The 12,235-nt window shown below is 50.9% G+C and overlaps 1 protein-coding gene across 1 annotated transcript in view; it reads left to right on the top strand.

Annotated features, from left to right (window-relative positions):
- The first annotated feature begins 75 nt into the window (after positions 1-75).
- Positions 76-12,235, top strand: part of GYS1 (glycogen synthase 1 (muscle)) — a 15,226-nt gene continuing 3,066 nt past the window's right edge. The window contains exons 1-12 of the mRNA XM_008569315.1: positions 76-431; positions 1,956-2,137; positions 4,191-4,382; positions 5,391-5,576; positions 5,818-5,962; positions 6,822-6,939; positions 7,290-7,410; positions 7,732-7,838; positions 9,027-9,086; positions 9,178-9,256; positions 10,611-10,724; positions 10,996-11,122. Of these exons, the coding sequence (XP_008567537.1) occupies positions 314-431; positions 1,956-2,137; positions 4,191-4,382; positions 5,391-5,576; positions 5,818-5,962; positions 6,822-6,939; positions 7,290-7,410; positions 7,732-7,838; positions 9,027-9,086; positions 9,178-9,256; positions 10,611-10,724; positions 10,996-11,122 (1,549 nt within the window). The 5' untranslated portion in view covers positions 76-313. The remainder of the gene's footprint in view (positions 432-1,955; positions 2,138-4,190; positions 4,383-5,390; positions 5,577-5,817; positions 5,963-6,821; positions 6,940-7,289; positions 7,411-7,731; positions 7,839-9,026; positions 9,087-9,177; positions 9,257-10,610; positions 10,725-10,995; positions 11,123-12,235) is intronic.

Raw genomic sequence — 12,235 nt, 5'->3', positions numbered from 1 at the left:
GCACCACTGAGGAAACGCGAAAGCCTCCGCCCCCTGACGCGGCCCAATGGCCTGGGCTGGCGGGCGGGCACCGACTCCTGGTGGCTCAAGGTTTCACTGCAGGGGAGCTACTGGGCTCAGTGACGCTACGGCCGCCTCCTACCTAGGTCCGAACACTCCCTGGTGGGGGTGCGGTCGTGCAATAGGAAGCCTAGAGCGTTGCAAGCTTCCTGTCCGGCACCAGCTACCCAGCCCCGCACCCTGCCTGGTGCATTCCCCGGACACCGCCAGGGTCCCCTCCTGAAGTTCCCGGAGCCCCTTTCGCGTGCCAGCCATGCCTCTAAGCCGCACTTTGTCCATGTCCTCACTGCCAGGACTGGAGGAGTGGGAGGATGAGTTCGACCTGGAGAACACAGTGCTCTTCGAGGTGGCCTGGGAGGTAGCCAACAAGGGTGAGCACGCCAGGCGTCGGGGTCCTTGACGAGAGGGGCATTCGGGGATGGGGTCCCGGAACTCTGAGTCGTAGGGGAACGGAGCTACATGGGAGAATCTTGGGTCCTGGGTAAGGAGACTATGACTCCTGTGCCCTTGAGGAGGGGCTGGAGTGTGTCTTTTGGGCCTTGGGGGGAAGGGATGAGTTGCTTACCTTAAGATGAAAGGAGGCTGGAAGCCCAAGTCCTGGGTCCTAGGGGAGAGGGTGCTAAAATGAAAGGTTCCTAGGTCCTGAAGGGAGGCTTCCGAGAGACCAGAGATCTGAGTCCTGAATAGGGAAGGGGATTGGGGAATGGGACTTATGTGTGCAAACCTGGGAAACTGCTGAGGTTTCAGACCTGTGGTCCCAGGGGAAGTGTTCTAGGGGATGTAACTCTGCATTTGGGAGAGAGCCAACTGGGAGATAGGATGAGTCATGAGTGGGAGGATCTAGGGACCTGACCATTCGAGGGTGCTGGAGACCCTAATTCTTAGTTCCTAGGGTGGAGGAGAGTTGGGGGCCCAAATGCCTAGGCTTTGAAGGAGCTGAGGGCTGAGCAATCGGTTCCTAGGAGTAGAGGAGCCTGTGGCCTGAGACACAAGCATACTGGAATAGGGGAAGGATGGGAAGTCCTAAGTTGGTCAGGGGCTGGGCTCTAGGATGGGAGTGGCTGGGAGCCTGCATTTCTGTGTCCTGGGCTTTGAAGAGCCTGAGGTTCTGGCTTTGGAGAAGGCTGGGGCTGGAATCCCCAGGAGCTAGGCAGTCTCACTCCATAGAAGAGCAGGGACTGGGGATTTGCTTTCCTGGGTTTTCTAGGGAGAAATGTACTGGGTCTCACAGCATGAGAGAGGGTCTTCAAACATGAAGCCATGTATTGCTAGGGCCCAGGCTCCAGAAGGTGAGGAGGTTGGGGGCCCAGACTCCTGGGTCTGGAATGGGGTCTTGGGATGGGCAGGACCCCACACGCCTGTGTCCCTAGGAGAGGAGAGTCCCTGGGAGATGGGGAATGATGATTCAGGCTTCTTTTGGGCAACTGTGAGAAGCTGAATAGGGCTGTGAAGAAGGATTCTCCACCACCATGTCCTGGAGGCTGACTGAGAATTTAAACCCAGCCCCTTTAAGCTGGGAACTTGGAATCTGGGTTCTGGTAATCCGCAGCTTTTGCTATCTTTGGGGACCCAGCCCCTCATTCCCTCAGACCCAGGAACCCAGGTCCCCAGCCTCTTCCTCTCTTAGACCCAGAAGTCTAGCCTGAGCCCCCTCCATGCTCAGAGTCCTGATCCCAGTCCCCTTCTTCCTTAGACCCAGTAGCAATGCCTTCCAGCCCATTTTCCTCCTTGACCCAAACCTCTAAACCTCTACTCCACAATATAGGCTCCCAGTCCCCTCTTGGCCCTTAGCCAGGAGTCTGGGGCCTCAGCACCCCCCACATCACCTGCCCAACCCCAGGTCCCAGCCTTGTGGCTCTCAGCCAGGGCCTGTCCTCATACACTTGGGCCCACAGTGGGTGGCATCTACACGGTGCTGCAGACAAAAGCGAAGGTGACAGGGGATGAATGGGGCGACAACTACTATCTGGTGGGACCATACACGGAGCAGGGCGTGAGGACCCAGGTGGAACTGCTCGATCCCCCGACGCCAGCCCTGAAGAGGACACTGGACTCCATGAACAGCAAGGGCTGCAAGGTGGGACATGGCCTGACCTGGGGCAGGGGGGCAAATGGCTCACTGTCAGGGTGGAAGCAGCAACTAGAGAAGGGGTAGAGGGTGGACAGCCCCAGGGAGTGAAGAAGGCATGGACAGACACAACATGGCACTTTCCTGGGTAGACACGAAGGAGGGAAGAGTGATAAGGCACTCAGACAGGTGCAGGGCCCCAGGAAGTAGGCAGGTGGATCCCAGATGTTGGTGAATAGACAGACAGATGGTGGGTACAAGATGACTGAGAAACGGATCCAAGAGGCCAAGATCCTCAGACCCAGAGAGAGAAAAAGAACTAGACAGAAAGATAGACAGCCAGACAGAGCCCAGGTGAGGTGGGCTTGGGGTCAGGCAAGCGAGCAGGAGCAGGATTCTGGAGCCTGAAGTTCAAATTCAGCCTCTCCACTTGCCGCCCCTAGGACCTTGCCTAATGAATATGGTAATAGCATCTACCTCATAAAGGTGTTGGGGGGATGAAATAGTTAATAAAAATCATGTCTTTTGCACTGTTCCTGGTGTGAAGTTAGCACTGTGTGAGCTCTTACTGTCATTATTATTATTACTATAAACAGCCAAGTTTGGAGAGTGAGGTGGACAGGCAGACAAAAGGAGAGGTATGGATGGAAAGAGACCCCAGGAGCTAGAGAAGTAGGGAGATAGGCAGATGCTAGGTAGAGAAGAGAGGTTGCCAGGTGTTTCAGAGAGAAAAACAGACCTAGAAGGAAAGAGAAAGATGGAATATCGATGAAGAACGGAGAGATGGGCACACAGACTGGGGGACAGAGTCTGAGATAGGCTGATCCGGAGATTAAAGAGAGGAGGGGAGAGTCCCAGGGCTCCAGGATGAAGACTGAAAGAGAAGCACTGCTGCCCAAGGAGAGGGCCTCAAGGCAGTAGCACTAAGTAAGGTACAGACGGGTCGATGCATGTGAGGGAGAGGTACAGTAGTTCTTCACTCATTCACAGCTCTTGGGTCGGGGTGGGGCCCAGAGTCCAGTCAGGCCAGACCATGTCCCTAAGGAACCTCAGGGCAGCCCATTCCCTCCCCGAGGGCAGCTGCTCCCCACGTGCTGGGGGCCTAAGAATAGCCCCCCCCCAGCAAAAGGGCAGACAACAGCTGGGAGGGGGAGGGGCTTCGGAGTCAGGCCTGGTTCAGGAAAAGCCAGGATGGGGAGGAGTATGACTCCTGTCTACTGCATAGAGCTGTGGCAGCAGGCCCAGAACCAAGGCCATGGTCTCAGGAGGAAAGCAGCCAACTGGAGAAATGTGGCAGGGGCAGAAACGAGACCGCAAGTCTCAGAAACGTGGCAATGGGTGGAAAAATGTTGCCCTGGAACAAGGAAAGAGAAAAGAAGCTGTGTTAGAAATGTGGCCACAGGGCTGGCCGGTTAGCTCAGTTGGTTAGAGCTCAGTGTTATACCACCAAGGTCAAGGGTTAGGATCCCTGTACTGTCCAGCTGCCAAAAAGAAAAAGAAATGTGACTGTGGACTAAATGGGCAGAGGAAAGAGGTTAGAGGTGACAAATATATGGTGAAAGGGACAGAAATCAGGCAGCAGAGAAAAGAAATATGGCAGCAAGAACAGTTAAAGAAGCATCCTCTGGAAGGAATTAGCAATAGAAAGAAAAGACAATGGGGAGAAGGAACATGATGGTTGGAAAGAGAAGTGTGGCAGCAGGTACGGAAACAAGGTGGCAGGTAGAAATGATTAGAAGAGCCACAAAACATTGGGGTCACAGAGAAAGGATATGCAAAATATGTGGTTATAAGTAGAGAAAGGAGGCAACAGGTGGGAGAAGGGTAACCGTTACAGAAACTAAGCAAGGGGCAGGGAAGTGTTGCAACAGAAATGGAAAAAGAGTGTGGGAATAACTCACAGCAATGAAGTAAGGCAGTGGGTGAGGAATTAGTGGCAGTATAGAAACAGGGTCCGACAACTGAGGCTTAAGCCCAGGCATCTGCCTGTAGATGGGAGACCTTCAAATGCTGGAGGAAGAAGTGTGGCCAAAGCCCTAAGCCTCGGTATGGGTCCCCCCAGGTTTATTTCGGGCGCTGGCTGATCGAGGGGGGGCCCCTGGTGGTGCTCCTGGATGTGGGGGCCTCAGCCTGGGCCCTGGAGCGCTGGAAAGGAGAGCTCTGGGATACCTGCAACATTGGAGTGCCCTGGTATGACCGCGAGGCCAACGATGCTGTCCTCTTCGGTTTCCTCACCACCTGGTTCCTGGGTGAGGTAGGCCCCACTCCCTGTGCCCATCTCACGCTTTTCCACCCGGGCTCGAACTACAATGACCATCAGTCCCTGGGGCAGAGGATGGCCTTCTCCCAGGGAATTCTGGGAGTTATAGGTCCTTTAATGCAAAGATTAACTCTGACCTTTGGGGACATGGACATCCAGGGGCCCAGTCTCTTCTTTCCTCAGAGACCCACGCTCCCCAGCTTCATTTACTCCAGTCTTCCAGTGTAGAGATTCTGAACTATTAGCTCTTGGGGAGGGTGGGGACTGGAGGGGTTGCGCTGGGGAATTCTGGGAGTTGTAGTTCTCTAATAGTGTCTGGACTTAAGCTCTTTTTTTTTTTTTTTAAAAGATGACTGGTAAGGGGATCTCAACCCTTGGCTTGGTGTTGTCAGCACCATGCTCAGCCAGTGAGCAAACCGGCCATCCCTATATAGGATCCGAACCCGTGGCCTTGGTGTTATCAGCACTGCACTCTACCGAGTGAGCCACAGGCTTGGACTTAAGCTCTTAGATGGGGCCCTGAATGCTTGCGTTTTCCCAGGAATCCTGGTTTTTACCTTCTTCGCTTTAAAAGGCTCAAGAAACTTAATTTCCCACGCTCTGAGACAACTTAGGAACTGGCTGATCCTAGGGCATTCTGGAAGTTGTATTTCTTTTGCCAGTGTTGGGTGCAAAAGGCATACCTATCCTTGATTGAGGAAGTGTATTTTCTCCAGGAATTGTGTCTATGACTTGGGACACTAAAACTTCGGTCTTTTCAATTCAGTCCTTCCAGGACTTAGAAGATTGGCCAAAAAGACCCCAGCTCCCATCAGCCTCTGGGAATGAAGTCAGCTGGTCTGGCTGCCTCTGGGATTTATAGTTCCTTGTCCTATGGGGATTGCTCTGTGCAGTAGTGGTGAAAGATTTACCTCTCCCTTGCTTCCTTGTTTATGTTGGGGATTGCTAATTCTCTTCGTGACACCGTGGTGACACAGTGGGCCTGTCTCTGTTGCCCCATAGTTCCTGGCCCAGAGCGAGGAGAAGCCACATGTGGTTGCACACTTCCACGAGTGGTTAGCAGGGATCGGGCTCTGCCTGTGCCGCGCCCGACGGCTGCCTGTGGCCACCATCTTCACCACCCATGCCACGCTGCTGGGGCGTTACCTGTGTGCTGGTGCTGTGGACTTCTACAACAACCTGGAGAATGTGAGCTGGGAGTGTGGCAGATGGGGAACTGCGAGTATTTCAGCACTGCTTAAAGCTCTGGGAAGCCCAAAGGGATCAAGCTCCCTCTTTTTCCAGGACCCACAAGGTCAAGTCCTCAGCCCACTGTTCCCTCAGACCAGGAGTCCAGCTACCTGTCCCAACCTCCCCCAGGACCCTGAAGTCTGAACCACCAGTCTTCTCCCCAATCCTCCTAACCTGACTGCCCTCCCTTCCCACCCAGTTCAACGTGGACAAGGAAGCAGGTGAGAGGCAAATCTATCACCGCTACTGCATGGAGCGGGCAGCAGCCCACTGTGCTCACGTCTTCACTACTGTGTCCCAGATCACTGCCATCGAGGCTCAGCACCTACTCAAGAGGAAACCAGGTAGGGGCTGGGCTGGGTTCTCTAGACATGAACGAGGTAGGTAACTATACCAAAGCCAGTACCAACTTTTTACTGTTAAGAGCAGAGAACAACTCCCAGAAGGCCCTGAGATGGTGACTGGCATATAAGGCTGCCCAGCTCTATAAACCGTGGAGGCTAATGGGAGATATAGTTTCTTTGATATTAATTTCAGAAATGGTAAAATTATGTAATTAGCTAATGTAGATATTAGTCTTCTGAAAGGGAATGGAGCGTCAGTGGACTTTGTTTTTGAGAAAAGTAGGGTTGGAACAGGGAGTACTTCCCAGCCCTTAATACCCATTCTCAATGACCATAGGTGAGGACTTCACGTTCCGGAGGCCTTTGACTGGCCAGCTCCATATGTTCCCAGAACTTTGCCCTACGAACTGATGGGGTTGTAGTTTTTCATTGATAGGCTTTAATATCCACGAGGAGAGGAAATGGTTGGGTCCCGGAAAGAGGCTTAAAGATAGAGCGTATTCCTGGGAGAAGCAGGACTTTAGGGGTGTTTAATCATTTCCATCTCAGAATGGGATAAGGGAAAAGGAAAGGACTACAACTTCCAGAATCCCTGATGTGGATCAGGTCCATGTCTGGTTAGCCATTTGCAGGAGCTGAGGAGACTTACAGTTGTGCTTGTGAACATAAGTGAGTAATATTGGGCAAGAAGGCATCTGGGTGGCAGGGTAAGTGGGTTACCAAGGGAGCTCACAGTGGAGCTATTGAAACAAAGACATTGCAAAAGGAAAGGGGTCTTTCCTTCATTTATTCATTCAATCACATTGATCTGAATGAAGAAATGGAGAATCAAACACAGGACCTTCTCCTGCTATCCCAGATATTGTGACCCCCAACGGACTGAATGTGAAGAAGTTCTCTGCCATGCATGAGTTCCAAAACCTCCATGCTCAGAGCAAGGCTCGAATCCAAGAGTTTGTGCGAGGCCATTTTTATGGGTATGTGGGCCATATGCATTGAACTGGGTGGTCTTAAAGGGGGTGGGGAATTTGGGAGCCTGGACTTCTAGGTCTGAGGGAGGGGGCAGCTGATGGTCTGGACTCCTGGGTCTGAAGGAGGAGGCAGCTGGGTGCTCAGCCTCCTGAGTTCTTGAGTGACGGAACAAGGGGTTGAGTATTAAAGGAGAGCCCCATCTGAAGAGAAAAGAACCACAAGTCCAAGGAGGCACTGTGATGCCTCTGCATTGTTTAAGATATTCTTTGTCCCCGTAGCTTCTGGGATTTGTAGTTTTGAGCCAGGGCTAGAGGGTGAGGGTCTTGGGTTTCACCCTGCCTTGTGGCTTCTTTAGGCACCTGGACTTCAACTTGGACAAGACCTTGTACTTCTTTATTGCCGGCCGCTATGAGTTCTCCAACAAGGGGGCCGATGTCTTCCTGGAGGCCTTGGCCCGGCTCAACTATCTGCTCAGAGTGAGGCTTGGGCTGTGAGGGGACAAAGGGAGGACAAGAAAATCAGTACATAACTGGGGAGAACAGAGACCCAGGGAGGTGGCAGGGAGGAATCTATGTGTGTGTGTGCAGGAGTGGGGTGAGGGGGTGAGGGGAGAGTGCAGAGACCCAGAAAGAAGGTCAGAGTCCCAGGGGGATGGTGATAATTCTCTGTCCTATAATTCTCCTCGACACGAAGAGGCATAGCAGGGTCCTAGTGGTCTTGGGGGATGGGAAAGGGTGAGTGGACCCAGGCTTCCCCCGTATGATCTTGACCTTCCCTCTCATTTTCCTCTGCCCAAGGTAAACAGCAGTGAGCAGACAGTGGTTGCCTTCTTCATCATGCCAGCTCGGACCAACAATTTCAACGTGGAAACCCTAAAGGGCCAAGCCGTGCGAAAGCAGCTTTGGTCAGCAGCCCTTGGGCCAGGATCCCAGCCAGTCTCACTCCCAGCTGTGTGCTTTGGGTCCAGTGTTTCTCCTGGAGTCTCACTTTTGTCATCTGTAACATGATCAACCTGCCCCACCAATTCCTAGTGAAGTTCCTTGCTTAAGACACCTCCAGCTCAGGGGCAGTAAGAAGTCACAGGCAGGACAAGTGTGACCAGGGCTCTGATATTAAACTGGCAAGGTTCCACTCATGCCACTGACCCTTGCTGGCTTTGTGACGTTAGGCAGACCACTGCCCCTCTCTTAGCTTCAGTGTCCTCTTCTGTAAAACCCATTCATTCATTAGCCATCAGATATTCATTGAGCATCTGCTATGTGCTAGGCACTGTTTCAGATCCAGGGAACACAACTGTGAACAAGAAAGATAAAATCCCTGCCCTTCTGGAGCTTGCATTCTAGAAAATTCTATAGAAAGTGTTCTGGCAAAATAAATAAATAAAGCAAGCAGGACTGGAATATAAAACAAGATTATTAGTACAGGCCATACTGCGAAAGTGCCATTGGGTGGCGACCAATGAAGGAGATGAGGGAGCCAGCCCTGTGCATATCTGGGGAACAGCAAGTGCAAATGCCTGGAGGCATGTTTGAGAAATGATGAGGAGGCCAGAGTGGCTGGAACGGCATGTCCAAGGGAGATGGGATAGAAAATGAGGCCAGAACTATGGGATGGTTGTAAACAGGAGTGACAGAGGAGCTGTAGAATGCCACTCTGCTAGCTTTAGTTGTGTGCCTGAATGTTCCTTTCTTAGAATCTTCTTTTCCTTCTTTATAAAATGGGGCTTAGCGTTGCCATCTCCAGGACTAGTACAAGTCCTAATAATAGCTGACATTTCTGGAAGGCTCACTGGGTGCCAGGGGCACTGTTCACTTTTCATCATGACCTCATTGAGTCCTCATTGCAAACCTCTGATTCTATTTTTATCCCCATCTGACATGAGTCACTGAAGTCAGAGAGGGAAGGCCACCTGTCCCTGGCCACACAGCTGATGCCAGACACAATGGCCTGCCAGAGCCTGTTCCCTTGATTCCCATCTTCCATCCCAGAGGTCCAGCTTCCTTGCTCAGACCTCAGTTTCCCTGCTGCCCCAGAAGCCTAACAATAAATGACAACTAGTATATATGTGATACTGTTACCCTACCCCTTCCAGGGACACAGCCAACACTGTGAAAGAGAAGTTTGGAAGGAAGCTTTACGAGTCTTTACTGGTGTGAGTGGCCTGCCCTCAGCCCTGTACCCTCCTGGATCCTAACCTCTGTCATCGCCCCATTCCCAGATGCATACCCCTGCTTGCCTTGCAGGGGGAGCCTCCCAGACATGAACAAGATGCTGGACAAGGAAGATTTCACTATGATGAAGAGAGCCATCTTTGCCACGCAGGTATGGTTTGGACCCCTGTGCCAGGAGATGGCAATTCCCAGCAGTCCCAGAGCAGCTTGCCGTCTTAGCTCTGACCCCAGAGATTGCTGGGAGTTCTGCTTTCAAGGGCAGCCCTTATCCAGGGATCAATTCTGAGGTTCAGGGAAGGGTGTGAACTGAATAGCAGAACTTTAATTCCCAGAAACACTTAGGGCAGGCTGTTTTCTGTGGCTTATTCTGCCACAAAGGCTGCTGGGAATTGTGGTTTTTTTGAGTCCCTGGGGTCAGTGGACGAAGGGTGAAAGGGAAGTTTAGAAAGTCGAGACAGTCACTAAAGAGCTACAACTCCCAACCCTCTGTGTGCCTTGCTGCATACTGACTCCACCTCTGCCCCCAGAGACTGCTGGGAGTGGTAGTTTCATTGGGCCTCTTCAGGGATGGAGCCAGAAGTTCAGCTAAAGTACCTAGCATTCCCTGGAGAACATTGAAAATTCTCAGGAGTTGCTGTTTCTTATCCCAGTGACTGTGTCTTTTTTTTTTTTTCTTTCTGGCATCTGGCAGGTATAGAGATCCAAACAGCCCTGGGAGTCGTAGCTTCTTTAGATTCCTGAGGTTGATGGAATTAGGTGGATGGGAAACCTTAGAATTGGCTGGCAATCACAAAATGAAAATTACACCTCCCAGCAGCCCTCAGGGCTTTCAGCTATATGAACTCTTCCCTCGCCCTGGCGGCTTCTGGGAGTTAGAGTTCTTTCATTCCTGTGGTAAAGGGACCTGTGGTCAGAATCGGTGAACCATTTCGAGGGGAATGGAAACCCATACAGCTAAGTTGCATAAACAAGCTATGAACTGCTTTTGGCTAAACTGTAATTTCCAATAGTCCCTAACTGGAAATGTTTCTGCTGTGGGGTTGCTGGGAGTTGTAGTTTCTTGGGTCCCTGTACTCAGTAGACTGAAGGTGAATAGAACCTTTAAACTCCCAGCAGCCCCTGAGATTTGCTACCATATTGGCACAGTCTGTGCCCTCATTGACTGGGGAGAGTTATAGCTCCTCTGGGTTTCTTTAATGACAGGGCCACAAGTAAGAAGGAGATAGCTATAACTCCCGATAGTCAGTGGGGCATGTTAACACTAGCTCTGCCTCAAAGACAAGCTGGGAATTGTAGTTCTCTTAGGCTCATGGTGGTTGAGGGAAAGAGAATCTTTATAGATAGAGCCAAGTAGGAATCTGTGACTCTCGGTAATCTTTGGGGTTTGTTGTCCCATAGCCTGGTGGGAGTTGTGATCTCCTTGGATCCCCAGGCTCAGCATGGCTCATGGGGAAGTAGGAGGAACTGTCCCTTCCCTGACCCCCACCCACTTGTGGCCCCTACAGCGGCAGTCTTTCCCCCCTGTGTGCACCCACAATATGCTGGACGACTCCTCAGACCCCATCCTGACCACCATCCGCCGAATCGGCCTCTTCAATAGTAGTGCCGACAGGGTGAAGGTAAGGTCACTGGCTAGGGTTTAGGCATGGCAGAGGGAGGGCGTTCAGCCTTGGGCTTCACATTCCCCATCCCCCACTTTATCAAAGGCATTGCTATGTTTAGAAAGAAACCTGGCTTCTGAGGCATACAAATTTAGGTTTAAATCTGTATCCTGCCATACGTTTTTACTGTGTGGCTTTAGACAAGTTTCTCACCCTCTCTGGGCCACCCTGGGATCTCAGGAGTCCCTACATAAGGTGCTCAGGCTGAGCCCCTCTTTTTCACTGCCAGGTGATTTTCCATCCGGAGTTCCTCTCCTCCACCAGCCCGCTGCTCCCTGTGGACTACGAGGAGTTTGTCCGTGGCTGCCATCTTGGGGTCTTTCCATCCTACTATGAGCCTTGGGGCTACACGCCGGGTGAGTGCAGCGGGTAGGGGACCTCATGGTCGTGGGCTCCTAATCAGGTCTGGCATGATCCTGAGGCAAGGCACTGTCCTTCTCTGAGCCCCAGTTTTCTCCTTTGTGAAAAAAAGTAAATGGTAATAGTCTACAGTGTATGGTAAATGCCACAGCACATTTTTTTTGACAAGTAGCTCATATAATGCAAAGCTAGAGGACTGATGTCAGTCTCAAGTGAATGTCATGGTTCACACTGACTTCCCCCAATTTGCTGATGTTTGTGCACACACACACCCCCCATAACAGCAGCTAAATGCACAATTCACTAACACAACTGAGTGCGGTGAAGTCTTTTTCTGAGCTGTCCAGGTGCCCATCAACTCCACCTTCTTCTTCTTGTCTCTTTCTATCCACATGCTCTGAGTTGGAACTGCTTATTTGCAGTTCTTCCTCATTTTGAGACACTTTGCCCTGGCCCCCAAACTCAACCCTTCCTCACACCATTTTCAAGGAAGCTACTTTCATATGTTTTGGGTTTGTTTTTTTTTTAATTTTAAAAATTCTTTACAGTGCCTCACTGTAGAGATTTGTTTGTTTGTTTGTTTTTAAAAAGATGACCAGTAAGGGGATCTTAACCCTTGACTTGGTGTTGTCAGCACCACGCTCTCCCAAGTGAGCCACGGGCCGGCCCTTGTTTGTTTGTTTTAATTTTGGCAGCTGGACGGTATAGGCATCAAACCCTGGACCACACTCTAAACAACTGAGCTAACTAGCCAGGTGACATTCATATGTTTTTAAAGCTAAATAAATACCATATTTTTTGTAGTATTTCTTAATTTATTAGTAATTTAACAAGTCTTTTAAACTGTTCTTGCATGGTAATTAGGAGTTTTGCCAGTTTTGTTTCTGCTGTGGTTACAATGGTGCATAGGTTTTGTGTGGTCAGCCCCAACCCTCTTTTTCCCATAACCTTTGTTATATCTAGTGCCTGCTTCTGCAGCTTACAGAAGTTTTTAGGAACACTTACATAAAAATTATATTAGAGCATGGTGCTGATAACACCAAGATTCAGGGTTCAATCCTTGTACCGGTCAGCTCCAAAAAAAAAAAAAAAAAAAAAAAACAAAAAAA

This window comes from Galeopterus variegatus, unplaced genomic scaffold, assembly GCF_000696425.1.
Source record: "Galeopterus variegatus unplaced genomic scaffold, G_variegatus-3.0.2 Scaffold486, whole genome shotgun sequence".
In the NCBI taxonomy this organism is placed as follows: Eukaryota; Metazoa; Chordata; class Mammalia; order Dermoptera; family Cynocephalidae; genus Galeopterus; species Galeopterus variegatus.
Note: the sequence above shows the minus strand (reverse complement) of the source record. Positions and strands in the feature narration are given on the sequence as shown.